The sequence below is a fragment of the Castor canadensis genome, chromosome 14 (assembly GCF_047511655.1).
Source record: "Castor canadensis chromosome 14, mCasCan1.hap1v2, whole genome shotgun sequence".
In the NCBI taxonomy this organism is placed as follows: domain Eukaryota; kingdom Metazoa; phylum Chordata; class Mammalia; order Rodentia; family Castoridae; genus Castor; species Castor canadensis.
Genome location: NC_133399.1, coordinates 113,317,221 through 113,336,438, shown reverse-complemented (window position 1 = coordinate 113,336,438; position 19,218 = coordinate 113,317,221). Strand labels below are relative to the sequence as shown.

General features: G+C 42.3%; 1 protein-coding gene across 2 annotated transcripts in view; it reads right to left on the bottom strand.

The window, feature by feature from the left end:
* The window catches only part of Csmd1 (CUB and Sushi multiple domains 1), a 1,661,894-nt gene that overhangs the window by 200,520 nt on the left and 1,442,156 nt on the right, over positions 1 to 19,218 (bottom strand). For both annotated transcript variants that reach the window (XM_074055299.1, XM_074055300.1), the window contains exons 32-36: positions 18,489 to 18,602; positions 17,124 to 17,219; positions 8,721 to 8,924; positions 7,748 to 7,872; positions 7,118 to 7,214 (exon numbers count right to left, since the gene is read on the bottom strand). In XM_074055299.1, the coding sequence (XP_073911400.1) occupies positions 7,118 to 7,214; positions 7,748 to 7,872; positions 8,721 to 8,924; positions 17,124 to 17,219; positions 18,489 to 18,602 (636 nt within the window). The remainder of the gene's footprint in view (positions 1 to 7,117; positions 7,215 to 7,747; positions 7,873 to 8,720; positions 8,925 to 17,123; positions 17,220 to 18,488; positions 18,603 to 19,218) is intronic.

The following is a 19,218-nucleotide window of genomic DNA, read 5'->3' as shown; positions in this document are numbered from 1 at the left end:
TGCCAAGCTCCTGGGGACCCTTCAGTTCTAATGGCTGGGAGATTTTGGGCACACGTTGGACTGAATGTTTTCTGCCAACTCCCTGATCCAACTCGACACCCTTTTCTAATATCCAGCAAAGAGAGACACATCCACTAGAATGCTTATGTTAACATATTTTGTCCAATTTATATGATGCTTGCATTTTGGGACGATGTGTGTAGAAAGTAGAGTATATCCGCAGGTATCTAGCAACTTTGGCCTAAGAAGTTTTCCTTAAGTCATCTGGTTTTACCTGTGATTTGTGGAAATTGGTTGTTTTTCCCACTCCATTGTCCTACGTAGCTAAGTACAAATCCTTCACAGAGGACTTCTTTCTTTCCTGTCTACCCATGGGTCTCTTTCCAGGGACTGAGAGTTGACTCAGTGCTCACCTCCTCCAGAGAACCACTGGCCTCCATGTTTACAGTGATCGATCTAGTCACTTCTCACACAATGGGTCATGCTTGGGTCTATCTTGTCCATTGTACATCTTTTAGGAAATGAGATTGGAACTCACAGAGCTTTAAAATGCGTCTAGTAGCTCCCAGCTCCCATTATTGTGACTTGCACTCGTAGGAACTCAAAGCACTCTTTTGGGCCAGTTCTGTGGCTTTGGCACAGTAGAATCAGAAAATCTGCTGGTACCATGGGTATGAATGAACTCTACTGCCCTGTCACAGAATTTGATGTTCTAATTCCATAAAACAAAGATAATGGTAAGTCTTTTACATGTGTGCAGTAAATGAGTATGTGAAAGTGCTTTGTGAGTTGTGTTCTCTGTAAATTAATAGTCACAGCAAATAAATTCATGAATGAAGGGCAGTCCTCCTTGTACTTTTATTATAACATGTAATCATAGAGTCTCCTATAAATGAATCAGGAATTTTGATGCCTTAGGTAGCATATGAGACCAGCCGGTATCCATTAGCCAGGGAGAGTCGGGAGGGGGCTGTGCTTGGGCACCCAGCCACTGCTGGCCAGAGGGTCTACTGCCATCCCCACACAGTGGGGTCCACTTTGGGCTATCAGCAGAGCTTATCCTACCACACAAAATGCAACTGAACAATTTTTCTTAAATGTTGCCACAGCTAGAATATTTCTGATCACACTGTCTCACTGTGACCTAGATAGAACGATGCATGACAAAGGGAGCCAAGAAGTCTTATTACCTCCCTGCTGGTCCCACTCTGAGCACAGGGATGCTCACTTCCTTTAGTGCTCACTGTCAGCTGCAAATTCATATGCATTTGCTCTATTTTATTCATTTATCATTTATAACCTGCCTGCTTCCAAAAATGATTTCCAATGGCTTTCAAAAACAGACCTACATGCATAGATATGCCTGCCCAAGTCGAAATGAAAACCCAAATCTGAATGTATTGCTGACGTAATTGTCCTTCCTGAAACCTGCACCGCTCAGGACTACTCAGTATTGTTGTTTTAATTGAATGGCTAGCTTGTAAAGTGGGTTTAATATCTCCTTTATAAACATTTTTTAGTATCACAGGAATAAAATCATTTAAATATTGATTATGTTCTGAAACATTTAAACTTTCTGGCAGAAGTGGCATTTATTTCGAGATGATTTTTTTTAAAAAAACCAAAATCTCTGTAACAACCTGAGATAATTCCCAACTTAGGGAAAATTGCAATTATAGAACAAAAACATCTAGAAAGTCCACTGCCTGTGCTAGGTCATTATCACACACTATGGACGCATGCGTTACAGAATTCTAAAACTGCTTAGGAACACCACATGGCCCACTTCTAATCAACATCAAGCCCACACTTGTTTTAAAACATGACAGCTCCCACAATCAAAACTAACATGGGTGCAACAAAAACTCCACGCCTCGTTTAAGTTTCAATCACCCACCAGAGAGGGCGATGCTACCCCATGGTCACTCAAGGCATCCATGCTGTAAGAGTCCCTCAGTCCAGAAGTGTCCCTTGGCTCTTTTCGTTTTTGATCTTGACACTTTTGTGGAACGGTTTTCAATCTAAGCTGATGCTCGTCACGATTCAGGCTCTACGTGTGATGCTATGTCCTTCTTGGGCCAGCTCACCTGTCGGCAAGGTCTGCCTGGTAGGAGTGCAGACTGCAGTTGCCGAGCGGCTCAGTGACCGTGTGTGGCTGTTTATAGTGAGCCACGGTGAGAATATTTACACCACGGCAACTGCAACAGGATGGCTGACGGGCTTTAATCTTGGATCTTTCTGAGAGCCAGGTTCTCAGGACACCAAGGCCCACCACATGCTGCTAATGAGGATCTCAGCATTAGTCGTGTGGTGAAGGGAGTCCATCAGGATCTCCATGCGGACCCTACTGCTCTACTCGGCAAAAAGGAAGGGTTTGGGGGGGGATTGAGACTACGGATGTCCTGATCCTACTAACACCTTGTCCACTGTGCTTAGCATTAACACTCCAGCCTGAATGTATTATATTATTATTAATTATTGTTGTTCCCAAAGCACAGCCTTTTACCCTCCCCCTTCTCCAGGTACCGGTCATGTCGTCAGCATGTGCAAGCATCTCTCTCTCCTGCTACTTACTCATTTTCTTATGTTGGTGAAGGCTTAGGGATTTCCACCTTATACCAAATGACCAGCCTCATTTGTTTTTGTGTTTGGCCCTCACAGAGCCTTAGACTCAACACTCCTCTAAGAAATACTGGCTCCTTAAGGGGAAATGGGACTCAGAATGATGTTTAGAAGACAAATTTTGGTTCTGGGTGGGTTGGTTGGTGATTGAATGTTACTGTTTTACACTCCTCAAAAGACAGAGGTAGGGAGTAGAGTATGAATGCACACACACACACAATCACACACACACAACGTACACACATGCACATAACCATAGGCACACACAACCACAGTACACACATACACACACAATCACACACACACGTACACAATGTACAATCACGTGTGCACAACCACATGTACACACAAAACCATACATGTACAGTCACACGCACAATCACACATGTACACACAGTCACACATACACACAGTCACACGCACACACACACACAGTTGTTTAGGTCTACAGCTATCTATATTAAAGCCTCACATTCACAGCAACCTCAGCAGTTCAAATCCAGCCTGAGTTCTGCTGTAGCCTTCCTGCTTTCCAGTTTCTACTTGCCTTCCACACTAAGAAGCCAGTTCATGCTGTCCTTGGTACATTTCATGCACTTAATGCCCAACCTCCCAGTCTCACTGGGAATGTCCCCAGTCCCCAATCTTGCAGCTGCCACCTTGCCTGGCAGTGTCCTTGCTTGGGGCCTAACTGAGCCCAACACCTCCTAAAAGCACGTGGGAGGAGGAAAGTTGGCCAGTCTGAAAATTTAAAATTCATTCTACTCTTGACAAAATTAACTCAAACTTTGCACCAATCCTGTCGAGTCTACTGAAACACTCATCCTCCACAACTTCTTGTGTCTGGCTCAGGGAAGGCCCACAGCCAGAAGTAAATGAAGCTCTGCTTTTTAAATTGGGACAAACACCATATGGCCCTCAAGAGAAAAGAGGTCAGGCTCTGCCACCTGTGTGGGGAACGTCTCAGGCCCGAGGCTGCTGTCTACCTTGCTGTCTCTGTCCCCGGTTAGACCTTGGGGCTCCCACACTGTGATAGGCATGCAGAGAGGGGAGAAAGGAAAACCTCAAAGTAAGTTATCCAGATCCTCGCAGGGAACAAGATAAAACGTCTTCAGATATATGGTCTCGGCCAAAACATAGGGAAGGAAAGAGACAGAGCATCTGTGGTCCTACACCAGAGAGTAAGAGGCAAAAGAGAAGATGAGACATAAGGGTCTCACCAGCCCGCCATTCACAACGATTCTGACCACCAGATAGACACTCTACGAACATGAGACCCTCACCCATCAGGATGGCTGCTCCTCTTATCTGGGGAACAGTGAGTAAGAAGAGAGAGGTTTGCAGACAAAACCGTGGGAGAGATGCGGAGTGGGACTGTTACTCACGCCCCCTGGATTTCAGAACATGTTCTATGTTCCATGCATTCAATGCATTCAGGGTACACTCGCTTCCCAGTCAAACCCAGTGGGTGCTTCACATGCACGAGGGTTGTGGTCCTAAGACATTCTGAGATCCTGGGCACACCCTGGCTTGTTCATTCCCCCCAGCATGTGGAGGTGACAGATGAAAACTCTGCTGACACGAGGCTGGAGGGGGTGGCTCTCTCATTCCACAAGATCGGTACTGTCTGGGAGCTCAGATATGCCTTTGGAAAATAGCTAATCACACACATACCAAAGATGTCTTAGAAATATGTCCACTCTTGAGTGGTCAGCGATGGGATGAGAGAAGTCTGCCAACTTCAACTGCCAGAGTGCTTTAATTAAATGAATTTTCAGTATAAAGACATTCAATGGAAATGAGCGCGGGAACGATTTGTGAGCCTGGCTCCCTTAATTGGATAGAAAATTTATAACATAAATCAAACTTACTTTATTAGAGTATTTTTAAGTAGACTTACATCTTTATAGAATATTCATGAATTTTATTCTTTGATAAGTGTTACTAATGTTTTTATTTAATGTAATATTAATTGTCTAAAATATGTTTATATCTTTGTGTTTTCTACTAATTGGTTTAAAATAATATTCTACAAATTCCACAATTATTTTGGGAGGAATTTATTGATTTAAAAGATCTTTATTTCCATCTTAGCAAGGAATATATACTGAATATCAGTTACTAGCTCGGAGGTATTTCTCTGCGAGGGGAAGAGGGCTGGGCGTTGGATTCAGCCCTGAAGCCACTAATTCAATCAGGCATGCCTGTGTACTGAAAACCCAACAAAGCATGGACATCATTGATGTGGTGGGTGATACATGTCAATGTTTCTGGAAACTGACCCATTCTGAGGACATGAAAGCTTCATGACTGAGACTCTCCAGTTGTCACTCTGAGTCTCTCCCTTTGGTAACTCCTGGTTCCTTTTGGACACAGCTGTGATCATTTGGGTTTGCTTGCTAAGGACTGCGCGTCCTCCAGAGAACAATCAGTACTGTGGAGTCCCAGAGCTGGATGAAAACTGGGAGCCCCCAGCTGACGGTTGGTGTGTGAAGGGAGCCTGTGCAGAGCCAGGCCTCCAACCTGGGCAGCCCTGGCCAACTCCAGCTTCAGGACGTGAGCACCAGACCGTCCTGCAGGGCACTGATGCCAGATGATTTTGAAGAAACTTTCTCTGTGCTGATGACAAGATTTGATCTTCAGATAAAGCGCAGCAAAGCATACAATTCGCAAGCAGGTTTTACCTGCCACATTCGGAAAAATGTGAGAGGGGCTAGAAACTGCACATGACACACAAAGATTAATTTATCTTCTCAAGAAACTTAAATTTCTAGAAAATTAATGAACATGTTACATGAAAATGAGCAACGGAATTCCAAATTCGAGTGTATGTAAGAGAGACGTGGGCTCAGCGCTGCACAACTCCCACTGCCTGGTGCATTGCTCTCTCTCTCTCTCTCTCTCTCTCTTCCTCCCTTTGTGGCTAATCTGTTAAGGCACTCTTATTTTTCAGATGTAGCCTTTTCCCACACGACCTGGAGCAACACTACTTCTGACCTCCTGTAATACCTGAAACTTTCCTTTAGTGTTGCTTCTATGCTAAATGTACTAGACAGAACTAAATTTGGGCCCCTAGACAGAGATTTTAAGCTGTGTTGTTACCATCATTTTTAATTACAGACCTAGTCTTTTATTCCTAACAAAGCAAACATGGTGCTGGATACAAAGTAGAAAATTTTGAAAATCACATTTTCAGTGGAACTATCACAAGAGGTACCCTGTTGGAGAAGTAAGGTAGGCTTCTGACTTGAGAGAGAGATTAAGAGAGAGAGAGCACAAGAGAGAAAGGCTCTGGAGTCAGAAGGGGGTGGAGATTGAGAATTCAAGATCAAGCTTGGACTGTAACAGGCTATTTGCGATACAATTTCCAAGAGGTATAAAGAGCAAAATGACAAACACAGACCATGGGTGATAAGTAACAGTGGAGTGTCAGAGACAATAGTGCCCCAAATGGCCTGGTTACGTAGAAACATAGTTTTGTTTGTTGATAGCCAGTGACAAGATCTATGATTCATTGAAGTGATACAAAAATCAAACTTGTGGTAGAGACTGTGACAAGCTTTCCACTCTCCATTCCTTACCCATTGAACAGAGGTAGAAACAGGAAGGAATGATTCAGTCAAAAATAATCTCAACCTTCCTTTGCAGGAGGGATGAACAAGTGACAAAAGTCAGACCCACTGTATAAAAGAAGGGTAGGACTCTGGGGCTCCTTGTTTGCAAGACAAAGAGAGCAATGAACTTAGCTCGCAGTTCTGTTCCCAAGGCTAAGCTGACACACCTGTGCACACAGGGAGAGCCAGCACTGCAGTGCCCGGTCGGTCAGCATTAGTGACTATGAGGACACATGACCAAAAGGAAGCGGATGATGTTGGCTGTGGTCCTTCTGACATGGGAGGGCTACGTGGAGTGAAGAAGAAAGTGGCAGGGTCCACAGGCAGGATACCCTGCTAGGACACAAGCAAAGATAAGGGGGATTTCCATGGCCCCATGGACAGGGACCAGAAAGCTGAGTCTTGACAACAGGTCGCATTTGTGAAACTTGGAGGGCCGAGAAAGGACTGCACTGCCGCTGACTGACATTAGGGTCTGCTCTGGGTGAGCAGGAAGTTTCTGGTGTAAAGATTTCCTACAATTCCTGCATAACAGAGTGGCAGATCTCAGACCTCAGTGAAGCCCCAGGGCACAAGGTCATTTCCCCAGCTGTCTTTCCCTTGGTGAGAGTTCATAACTGTTCTCATGTGACAGTCACCGGTGTCCACTCTCTATGAGGAGCCTCAGGACTGCCACCTGTAAGAGCTGAGCCATGTGGCACCAGAGCTGGCTTGCTCCTCTGGTCCACGGGGTCTCATTCTAAGACTTCCAGCACTCAGGGAACATTAGAGGATGGGGATTTGTAGGAAAATGTCCACCTGGAGCATTGCTGCTGTTTGTTTTGGTTCCTGAGTCTGATCCACAAATACAGACGGGACTTGGTGTCATTGTCACATCATACCTGAGAAGCTTCCCAGCCTCGGGGCCATGGCATCTGCACCATCATGAATTTCCAGTGAGTCCCAGTTCTGCTCCGTGGCAAAGCTGATCACTTGAATCTACCAAACCATGGTATCAGGTTAATATTCGCTCATTCACTTTTGGTTTAATCAAACTAATACAATCAGGGGGTGTTTTTCATGATTAAGCTAAATGTCTATCAAAAAAGAAATAATCCATGAAAGGACATACAAAAATCTCCACAAATGACACTACTAATAGTTTTTATTCTAAAAATTTCAACTATTTTATTGCGAATACAGAAAAATGTTTGGGAATAATTATAGAAACACTAAAGAGAAATAGGTCATGGTCTATGTTATTTAAAATGATTAATATTAAGAGGAAGGAAGGGAGGGAGGGAAAATGAAAGAAAAAAAGGAAGGAATGAAGAGAGAGGAGGGGGAAGAGAGAGAGATAGAGAAAGAGAGAGAGAGGAGAGAGAGAGAAAGGAAAATGAAAGAAAGGAAAAAGAAAAAGGAAGGAAGGAATGAAGGAAAGAAAAAGAAAGGGGAAGGAAGGACAAAGGAAGAGAAGGACAGTCCACAGCCCCACTAAGCCCTAGTTTAGACTGTGGACTCAAATGACATACCTGAATTCCTGAGCCCTCCGTGACTACAATCTTCCACACACAGTTCAGGTTGTTGCCATATGGCTCAGGGTAGCCAGGGGACAGAATTGTACCTCTTCGCTGAGTGAAATTGCCACTGCAGGGAACTAAAGGACAGAGCCACATTTAATACAAATTAAATGCACGTGGACTTTGATTCGGTATTAGTTTTATTTTGCTGTTTCACTGGATACTGAGGGGACTTCACCAGTTCTGCTGTAACTGAGATGACATTGTGAGCCAAGGTGGAATCTCGAGTCTTTGTTTGTAAGTTAGCAGTGTCAGTGGTCACGATGTACTGTATACTAAGTTACAGATCTTGAGTCTATAAATAAATCCTTTCAAGTTTTCTAAGGAGGGAGCACACCTCTCAATGGTGATCTGTTGAGTGATTACTGACTTGAATTTGAAGGTCATCGCAGAGCCACCCCTTCCATGGACTCCAAATATCGATGGGTTTTGTGAGCAAGTTCAGGAGAAGAGGAGACATTTAAAATCTACAAATGAATTCAAGTGCTATTCCTGACTGCCCTTGAGCTTTCCAGGCAAAATGAAGTGACTGTACCTCGCAATTCCGTGGTTAAACCTGTTCCTTTTCATTCACCAGCACAATGCATTAAGAGGTCATTACAAAAGTAATAGCACACATTTCCATCACAATTATGAGATTATGCCGTATATCCATGATTTCACAGTGAATGGCATGCCCAGTAAATACTGAGAAGAAAAACATGTTTATCCTTATTAATCTGATGAGTTGCTTATGAAACAGTAACTTTAAGGTTTGACTGTTACTCAATTATTTCTGATAAACTAGGTTGCTCTTTGTTATCAGCCAGAGACACAAAGGTTCATTTTATGTAGACTGGATAACACACTGAAAAGAAGCATGCTAAGGCTACTGGGAGGTCCCCCCTGCCCTGGGCCAGTCAGCACACACATGTATTCCACTTACCTACACAGCTTGGGATGGTGTCATTCCACTGGGCCAGGGCATTGGGCACAGACTGACAGCGGATGGCTGTGGAGCCTTGGAGCAGGTATCCTGGGTTACACTCAAATCGAACAATCGAACCTGCCGAGAACTCAGAACCAATTCTTCTTCCGTATCTGGGCTCAGGGACAGAGCTGCACTGGGTGTCACTGGTACGAGGAACAGCTAGAAGCAAAGCACAGACAGCCATATGCGTCTTAATCAGGAAGCCAAGACATTGCCTTGAGAACAGGTGTGAGTCGGACAAAAGTGTATCAGTCATGATAAGGGCTGATCTGAGGATTTCCTCCTCACGACAACTTTGGGGACATCTAGGTACTCTCACTAAGATGAGAAAAATGGGCAAAAGGAGAACTAGCGCCTATGACTGATGGTTAGTATTAAAGCAGGACAAATTAATTCATTGACAAAACAATTGTGCTACTCACAATGAGATGACTAAGAACTTACACTGATCTTCACCACATCACAGTCTAGCAGGGAAAGCCACTCTGATATGGCCAATGTGGCATAATAATAAAATTAAAAATACAAGTACCATAGGATCTAGCAATCCTAGTTCTGCAAATTTATGCAAAATAATTGAAATCGGAGTCTCAAAAACTTATCTGTGTTTGCTGCAGCATCCTTCACTGCAGCAAAGGCACGGGAATAACCTAAGCAGCCACTGGTGGATGGTTACATGTGGTCCATACACTTACACAGTGGAATTCCCTCCAACTGTACAAAGAAGGCAATTCTGCCACTTCCAGCAGCACCTTGGGACACTGAGCTAAGTGAAATAAGCTGGTCACAGAAGGACAAATACTGCGGATCCCCCTGACAGGAAGGACACTAAGACTGCTGAAGCAGTGCCAGCATGGTTACCAGGAGTGGCAAGGGAACATGGGGCGGTGGTGGTCAACAAGAGTGGAGGTGAAGTTTCAGTTGTGTACATGGAGTAAGTTCTGGAGGTCTGCTGTAAAATGCCATGCCTACACTTAGCAATACTGCATTGTCCAGTTGAAAATTTGTCATGAAGGTAGATTTCCTGTTATTACAATTTAAAAAGACAACAAATGTTACTATGGGAAACACAGAATTAATATATTCATTCTACATGGAGAAACATGGTAGCCAATCGTGCTTCTGGGATGAAAACTCAGTAGAGTTTGATAAGGACGAGGAAAGAAAGGTGGCTGGCATATCCCTGGGCTGAAAGCAAAACCAGTGACAAAGTCCAGGCCATCACCTGTTCTCTAGGGTCTTCCTGAGGCTCAGCAGTGCTCTGTGTTTGATGGTGGGGGTGGGTCATCTGATTTCTTAGTGATAGGATGAATGGATAGCTTAGGAAAGTAAGTCAAATGTTATAATGCTATGCTTTGGAAATGGAAAAAGAAAAAAGAAAACAAGGATTAAGCATCCAAAGACAAAATTCAATACAATGTGGCCTCTGGTAAGAACACCATTCTGCATGAAGGTGGAAGAAGACGAAGCCCCACGCCTTCTTGGCACCAACTGCTCTCTATCCATCAGGAGCAGCCTCCAAGACTGCCTGTGCTTGTGCCTACACCGAGCGATGAAAAAGACCAGAAAAACAAAACCCTCCTGCCTGTTTGACTGTCAGAGTAGAACTTCCCCTCCTGGTGGCTCTTCAGCTCTGATCCTTCTCCCTCCTCAAGAAAAACTTCCAGTGACCAAATGCCATCCCAAGAGTCACATGTCCAGGAAAAACCACATTTGGACTAGTCCTCAAAAAAATCACCTCACCTAGTCCAAATCCCACTCACAGTCCTCCTGGCTCTATTCTGAGACTTCCTATGCTGTCCTCAGTGTTTCGTACGTTCTTTGAGATGCAAAGCCTGTTTGGGACATAATGGGAATGTGTCTTCTGGTCCTTTGATGGTGGGTATGGCGAGTGAGTCTTAGTGCAGTCTGAGATGAGACATTTACTTAGGTTGTCTGCTAGAAATGACCACCTAAAGACATTTTCCTGTCGGTTAAGAGGGACAGGGTGTAAAGTTTGAAAACTACTTCAGTTAGCAAAGAAGCCTTCCATGCCAAGCTCTTTGGAAATGGCATTTTGAAGCTTGCATATGTTACTTTTGTCTTCTACAATCAGAGAGAGTGGGGTGAGAGGTCTCCAGGGGCCCATTTTTGTTGCTCCTGTTTCTTCATTCAGAAGGAAAGCCCTTTGACTGAATGCAATCATGTACTCATTTTCTTTAAAAATATTGTTCTGCCTTCGCACTGCTTTTCCTAACACACTAGAGCCCCTGTTTTCAGTTGGATCTGACACTAGTCAGGTAGCTGCTGATAAAAATCCAATTCTGTGAGAATGGAAATCAGAAGATTATTTTGATTAAATTATGCTTCAGCTTAGTACTGAAATATTTTCTATCAGAAGGCAAATGTTAATAAAGTTAAATGTGATCTGCTATATTTATACAGATAAAAAATTAATGATATATCAGAATCAATCTTTTGTGAAACTAAAAGAGGAATGCAGAATAATGTCATATTCTGGCATAATAAAATATTGCTTAAATTGTGTATGCCATATTTTTATGTCTGAAATAAAAATAGATACCCACCAAAGGGTCTAGAATTATTTTACAGATAGTTTTACAAAATGAAATATCGTTGATAATTTAAGTGCTTACATTTAATTACTTGGGGGGGGGAAACTTATTTCTGGCAAAGTTTCCACTGTTCTAAGAGGCTTCAAGTATAATTTTGTATAATTTTTGTATAATTTCAGGGAATCCTTGTCATTCTAGGTTCTCAAACATGAGGAGAAACAAAGTCCCAAGCTTTGCTTAGGTAGAAGTTTAACTTTCTTCCTGAACTTCACGGTTGACTGTTTTCAAGGAAAACAACAGAAAATGAATTAACACCTGCACTCAAATACAGTATGGAGAGAGTTTTCCTTCTGAGGAAGGAAATATATACAATGAAACCATCAGCTCTCCCAAAACTTTCCGGGGAACATCAAACACTGTTCTGAAGCTCTCACTGTTAGCCAGTTCCCTATTTTTTAGTTGTTATTGTTTGGCTTTGGTTTGGTTTCCTTGTTTTTATGGTACTTTGAGACTGGTCTCAATGTTTCGTCCTGGCTGAACTCAAATTCACGATCTCCCTGCCTCAGCTTACCAAGTGCTGGACACACATGGACCACCATGGCTGGCCCGCCAATGCCCTGGCTCTTACTTTTGCCTGGATCATTCAGACAGCATCTGAGAGAAAGACTGTTCTCCACCATAGTTATTGTCTACCTTTAAGCAAAAGATTCATGATGCTGTGAAACAAAATTGAAATCAGTCCAGTGAAAAGTGAGCAGGGACTAGGTCAGCCTGGAACAGAGGTGACAATCACAATGCTTGATTTTGATTTTTGTGCCAGACGGCTGTGCTGCATCAAAGACAGATGATCCTCCCTGGGGTTTTTATAATGCTGAGAGCTCTGCCCTAGGGATGTGTGCACATCTCTGAGGGGACAAATAAGAACTCGAAGTGCAGATTAGTTAGTCATCTCTGTCACCACGAATGCACCACTACAGAGAGGCATGTGTACATCTTTCACTGCACCTGCCTCCGTACATGTGGCTACAACAACAGAAAGCAAAATAAGTCTCAAGTCAGACATGGTGGGTTATGTCTATAATCGTAGCTACTCAGGAGGTACAGATTAGGAGAATGACAGTCCATGGCCAAACCCAGAATTTTTGTGAGACGCCATCTCAACCAATAGCTGGGCGTGGTGGTACCTGCCTGTGATTCTAGCTACACAGGAAGTGTAAATAGGAAGATTGTAGTCCACAGTGGCCTGGGCATAAACTTCGCTCTTTTTGAAAAATAATGAAAGCAAAAAGGGCTGGAGGCATAGCTCAAGGGATAGAGTGTCTGCCTAGCAAGGTCCTAGAGTTAAAACCCCGGTTCTGTTAAAATAAATAAATAAATAAATAAAATTTAAAAATAACAACTAATCTCACAGGGCTCAGGAGTGACTTGTGACAACTTCCTGAGGCAGTTTCCTATTCCCTTTTGTGCCTGGGGGACATTTTTCTATTCTCAAAATCATCCTCCTTGGGGATCTGATTTGACAATCTATCCCCAGTGAAGGAATTAAAAACAAACAACATTGCTGAATTACAAACAGAATTTTGAGACAGAGCCTTGACTTTTGAGAGGAATTGCTGGATGTTCTTGGTAAAACTAGACATTTTATAAGCTCTCGATATAAAGTGTGAGTTCCTTAAAAATGAAAAGCCACCTAAGCTTTACCACCCTTACCACCTAAAGGAGAGCGGCAGGGAGCGGTCAACAAAAGCTTGGATTTGCACCCCAGAGAGGATTTCAAGTGAAGAGACTCAGTGTGAATTCTTCTGCACAAAGAGACCATTCAGGTGTTTCTAGCTCTGCTGTATTTAAGGAGGTCTTTCAATTAACTATGCTAAGCTGACTGCTAAAGACCCAAGACTTGTCAGTAAGCTGGCTGGGGTACATGCTGTCTCAAGTGTGCAAGGTATATGCCTCAGGTGTGCCTGGCCACTGGGAAAAGCCACTAAGGTGACAGTGACCCAGTGGCCATGATACAGGGACACACAGAGAGCAGACAAACTCTGCACTGGGGGAGAATGACCAAACATGCTTCCCTTTACCTAGAACCCTGCAGCAAATGCTTACAGCTTGTTAACTTTGCTCTGAGTTATTTGGAGGGAACTGAAAGAAGTGTCCAATTTTGTTACTGAAATCCATAAGAAAAACAGACAGTGGAAATGGCAGACATCCACAGGAGACAATTGAAGATAGCAACTTTGATGAGAAACTCAACCGTCACTTTTAACTCGGACACCAGCCCTGGGTGTGAGAGAGAAGGCAGTGTGGACGGCCTTTGGCCACGCTGCTGTGAGTTCTATGTGCTTTGTGGTAAGCAGGAAAGTAGAGAAGGAAGTTGATCCCATATGGCCAGTCTTGGGTGCCAAATGAACTGATTCTAGTGTTGAAAGGCATGCCCTGTGAGCCAGAATAAATTTCTAGATGCAAAGCAATGACTTCGTAGAACAGAATCACAGCTCTCTCCTAACACTGGAGTAAGTAGAGGTTGCTGGACTTACTACGAAATGGTGTGTGTGACTTTTCACATTTGCATTGACCTACATTGGTCTTCAGTGTGACGTCTTCTGTGGAACGTGAAGACCACTAGGGCTGTATAAACATATCTCCTCCCTGAAGGCTGTGCCAGGCAGGGGCTGACAGTAAAAGGGGTGGGGAGTGGAGAAAGTGGGGGGAGGCTGTAGGAGTCCGCTCCAGCGTGAACTCCCAGGAAATTCTTAGAGCCAGGAGACAGGTTCAGAAAATCTGCTGCTTGATATCTATGAAGAAATGACAAAGCTGAACAAGTTCAATGTGGGTTCAAAAGGAGAACTTTTAGTGCCATTTTAGACATCCTCCTGCTTCAGGACGAGAACAGTCAGAATGGTTCCCATGACAGGTTCTTATGGTAGCTTTTGCTTCTCAGTTCTGTGTGACTACTGGGTAGCTGAGGACACTGACTCAGAGGTGATGTAGGGCTGGAATGTTGGGTGGGTAATGCGGTGCTGGGGTGATGCCTGAGCTCAGCTGTTTGAATGTTCAGTTATCACTGCACGAGATGGTGACATGAGGTCGCCAACATCAGCCTCCACAGCATCCTCACGTAACTGGAGGCCAGTGAGCTGGACAGACTCCACTCCCCACAGAAGCTCCTGAGTGTTTTCAACAGTATACAACAGAGGTCAAACACAGTCCTCCCAGGGGCTGACCTGCCATGGATGATCAAAGCTGAAGAGCTACTTAGAAACTTTATTGTAAAGGTCATTTGCTCTTACTTAGCCTTCTCTGGGGTGCTCCAAGTCCTAATGTCCACTCTTTCTTCCATCTTGCTTTGCACACATAGCTGCCTACTCTCAGGGATTGTGAGAAACAGGCAAAAAAACAAAGCCAGGAAAACAATGAAGTAATTAACAAAATTCCCAAAAGGCCTATATAAACTTCCATCTCTCCACAAGGTTGGAAACTGGGAACATCTTTGCTATGACTTCCAAACAGAAGTTGTGGAAGAAGTTGGGGTGGGGAACACAGAGCTCCAGCCCACCATCTTGACACACCAGGCATCACATGCACTGATCTGCACTCTGATCTGCTACCTTTGGTTGTCACTGACATCTTCCTGAAGCTCTTCATAATGGAATTTTCTGTCTGTTAACAAGGGTTAGGCATCCTTTAACCATAGAAGCCAGAAAATCGCTGTGCAATTTTAACCTTTAAGAACTTAGGAAAGAATGAAGCTGTAAGTTGCCTAGGACAGCACTGGTCAGAAAGTTTTTCATACAATAGGACTCAAATAATTTCTAGGCTTCAATATAACTACGGTCTTTCAAGAACCAATGTTCAATTTAACTTTCCCTGTGTGCTGAAAACTTTCCTGGCTGCTTTTGAGTGATTCATACACTGAATTCATAATCCTCCAAAGGATTTAGACATTGATTTTTGCAATAACTCACTAGCAGAAAGCAAGAAAAGGAGCTACATTGGGACTTTATAAAACATTGGAGATGTTAGAGTCATCATATATTCTTAAGTACAAGGAAAATAGATCCCGTCTACAAATACTACATCTCTGTACTTTTACACATTTTAAAGATAATACGTAATTTTAACTAAAAAAACAATTTTTAAAAACATATCACCTGAGGATAACATCTGAAGATAGATCAGATCTTCCTATCTGATCAATGGATCTACTCTTTATCAAAAATCAGAGGAAGTCCCTTAGAAACTCAGACAATTCTCACAAGTTCAATTTTTTCTCCCACTGGCAACTTAATTTCCTGGAGGCAAAATGCACTTTAATCAATCAGTGCAGTTTCTTTACAAGTACCCTCTGAATTTTGGTTTGCGGATCTGCTTTTGGAATGTAATTTAGAATTTATCTGAGGAAAGTCAGGAGTGGTAAGAGGCAGGTTGCTTAAACTTGCCACTGTCTAACAATGTCAGTTTTTAGAAAGAGTGGGTAATTATTTACATTTTAGCAAAGCTATGCTTGTAACAATGTAACTACTTTTTTCTATGTAGTACATGCATATATATATAGATATATAGATAGATTCTATTCAACACATATATACATATGCATCTCTCCATCCACCCTCCCCACCTCACAAGTGCCCCTGTATACAGTGTTCTTATTGTATGGTCCTGTGTTTCCTGTTGATTCCAAAGTCAGTGCTGATGCAACCACTTTTAATTTGATGACTTCTCATTCAACCAATGGCTCCTGGAGAGTGACTGGAAAGATTTTTGCTCCTACTCTCCGCACACATTCTCGTTCTGTTACTCTTTAATTAATTTTATTGTGGAAAACTGAAGCTTTAAGTAGTGAAATATTTTGAGGGGTGTGGCTTTTGCAAGGTGAGATGATGAGGCATGATTTACAAATGATGTGAGACCACAACTCTTCATCATTTTAATAGCATTAACATAATCAAGGATGCTTCCTAGAGAAGCCTTTATTAAAGAAAAGAAGGGAATGCTAAACCTACTTTCCCTCCAGTTGTGAGGAAAATATTTTGGCATGGTTGGTAGTCTGTGTAACTAAAGCAAAACTTTATGCACAGAAAGGCTAATGCAGCTCCTTGTGTTGGAACACTGCTGGCCAATGAGACGATGGCCTTCCCAGGTCCCCTCTGCAGTCACCTCACACTGGGCTTCCATCAGCCTGTGCATGGTCTTCAGTGGTGCTTTTCTGACATTTGCACAGGGAATGTGCAAAACAAAGGTGAATTACAGGAAGGAAAGAACTTCATTTTCACAACTTTTAAACAATTGCTAACTAATGTTAGATAAGTTCAGATTAAAAAATGTGTATCAAGGTACAGAAAGCGCTAAAAGTTAATGAAACATGGAGTGAAGGTAGAATGGTAGAAGTCTTGTTTGTGTTCTGTATGGATTTTTAGTTATTATTTTTTGCAGTGAAATGCAAGATAATATAATACATTTTAAATGTATTTCATTAAAGCAGTTACAAACCATCATGAAACAGTTTACTTAATTAGACAGAATATTCTATTTGTCAAAATTTTGCAAGGTGTGCAGCATTAAACCAAGATAGTTTGATCAACATCTGTTTTCTTAGAGATCTGGATAAATACAGTATCACATCTTTGAAAGAGAAATAGCAAATCCGAGTGTGAAAGAGCAACCAATATTTCATATTAAACAATTTCATCATACATACACAAATATTCTCAATTTCTTAGATAACATGAAGTAAAACTCAGACACTTGAGTGACTTGTGTGCAAACAGCTATACCTAGAGATCAAGGGGCAGGCTGGTGACCCTACCTTGGTAGACGAAGTGGAACCCCCTGGCGGACGCCCCACTCTTGGCACTGAAACGGAGCAGAATTTGATTGGATGTTGCGAGAGGCAATGTTTCACCTAGAAACAGAACAGAGGGGTCACATGGCATCCACATGTGATGAGTGACAGCATCCTGGAAAATAAGTATTAACTTGAACTTCCACGAAGAATTTTTGAACTTCAAAAAGATTCCATTTGGATGTTTACGACCCAAATATAATTGTTTTTGGAAGATTTTAAAGCTTCACGCTTCCTGCACACTCTGTTAAAATGGATTGCAATTATTATTTCATTTATGCTTTATTTGAAAAAGCATGAACGGTCCTTTCAGTTGATCACACCAAAGATGCAAGTATCGGATGAGCTAATTACTAGGAGTCATGTTAGTTTGATCACTGCTAACTGGAATTTCATTTCTAATTAGGAATATTGTTTTGAATCTAGAGCTGATTTTTAAAGAGTGAAGGATTCAGAACAGGCCTTCTGGAATAACTTTTAACTCATACAGGAAGGGTCTCTCTCAACAGGGCTGAGGATGGTGAAACTGGCTAAAGTTTCTGCGGGAGAAATTGTTACTATGCATCAGAATTTCACTGCCTGACTTCTGGTTCATCATAGAACACTGATGGAGACAAGCACAGTTAGCTCTTAACATTTTTGGTGAATCAGGAAATAGTGAGAAACAGAAAATAATTCAGTCTTAACTTTCATTGGCCAAGGTCTGGGAACCAATTAAATTTATTGTTAAATGACTTAGAAATATACCAAATTTGCTTACTAAACCACAAAAAGGTAGCGTAGTTCAAATAAGGGCCACATCACTGATGGCGTGTAGTAAATATTTGGCTGTGTTAATCCAGCAATCTCAGGTCCCTGGGAATCTCCTGGGATGTATTCCAGGCCCCTCCCCTGGGTTTAAAGTCTGTGGATTCTCAGCATATGTGTGCATGTATGGGTCTGAAATGATTTAGGGCAAAAAATGTTAAGCACTTTTATCTCCAGCAGGGAGATGAAGACACTTAGAACAGGAAAAAACTACAGAGAGTGTGTTATCACCTCTTCTTCTTTCACTGATATTTGCTCCTTTTATTGAGACAAATACTACACTTTCGCAATCTTAGTGAATAAAATGATAAAGCAGGTGTTATATATAGGATAAAACTACTTCTAAAATCTTGCATCTAAAATAAGACCTTGCAAAACACACTTGGAAATTCAAAGACGATTAAACTTATCATTCATCAAAAGAGAGAGATAGATAGATAGAGAGAGAGAGAGAGAGAGAAGATTAAAGTTACTCTCCATGGCTGTCCAGTGGAAGTAAAGACTAAGTCCTGTGAATCGTACCTGAATGAGAGCCCGAGAGGGAACTCAGGAGCCTGGCCTGAGGGTGCGCTCCATCAAACAACTCAGCCAGGTCACTCAGCGCAGTCTGGAAGTAGGCGAACTGCCCAAACACCACTGGACACCAGGGGTACGATTTCCAGGGGAAGCAAGAGAGTTTGGTCAGATTGTATATTTGTTAGGGCCCTCAGGGACCAATGCCTTAAGCAAAATAAATATGAATTTGTTTTCTCTGCCTTCTGAGATTTCAAGGATTAAAGAAGTTTACTTCACTTCTTGTTCTTTTAATAAAAAGAGGAACGTTATTATTTTCTGTGTAACTTGAACATGAAAGACTTTTTCCTTTTCATAAATACTAAATAATATAGTAGAAGCATTACCTAATCTTATCTATAAGGGCATCCTATCTAATTTTGAGTGACATTTTATTCCATGAAAAATAAGCTTTGTGTGGACCAAAATGCATGACACTTTAGAGAGAAATCTGGAAGTCATCAGAATTATTGTAACGTTTAGTTCATATTAACTCACACACACTTGAGTCAGTGTTCAGTACACTGCAGGGCCTGTTTATCATTTTCCCGTTCTGCTATTTTATTTACCGAATTTCTCATGCAATCTGTGCAAACATCCTTTCTCCAGTTAAACCATATCTACATACTTTGCCATCCAAATCCAACATGTCTGTGTGCCCAAATTGATGACACGGGCCTTTATGACACTTAGAAAAACA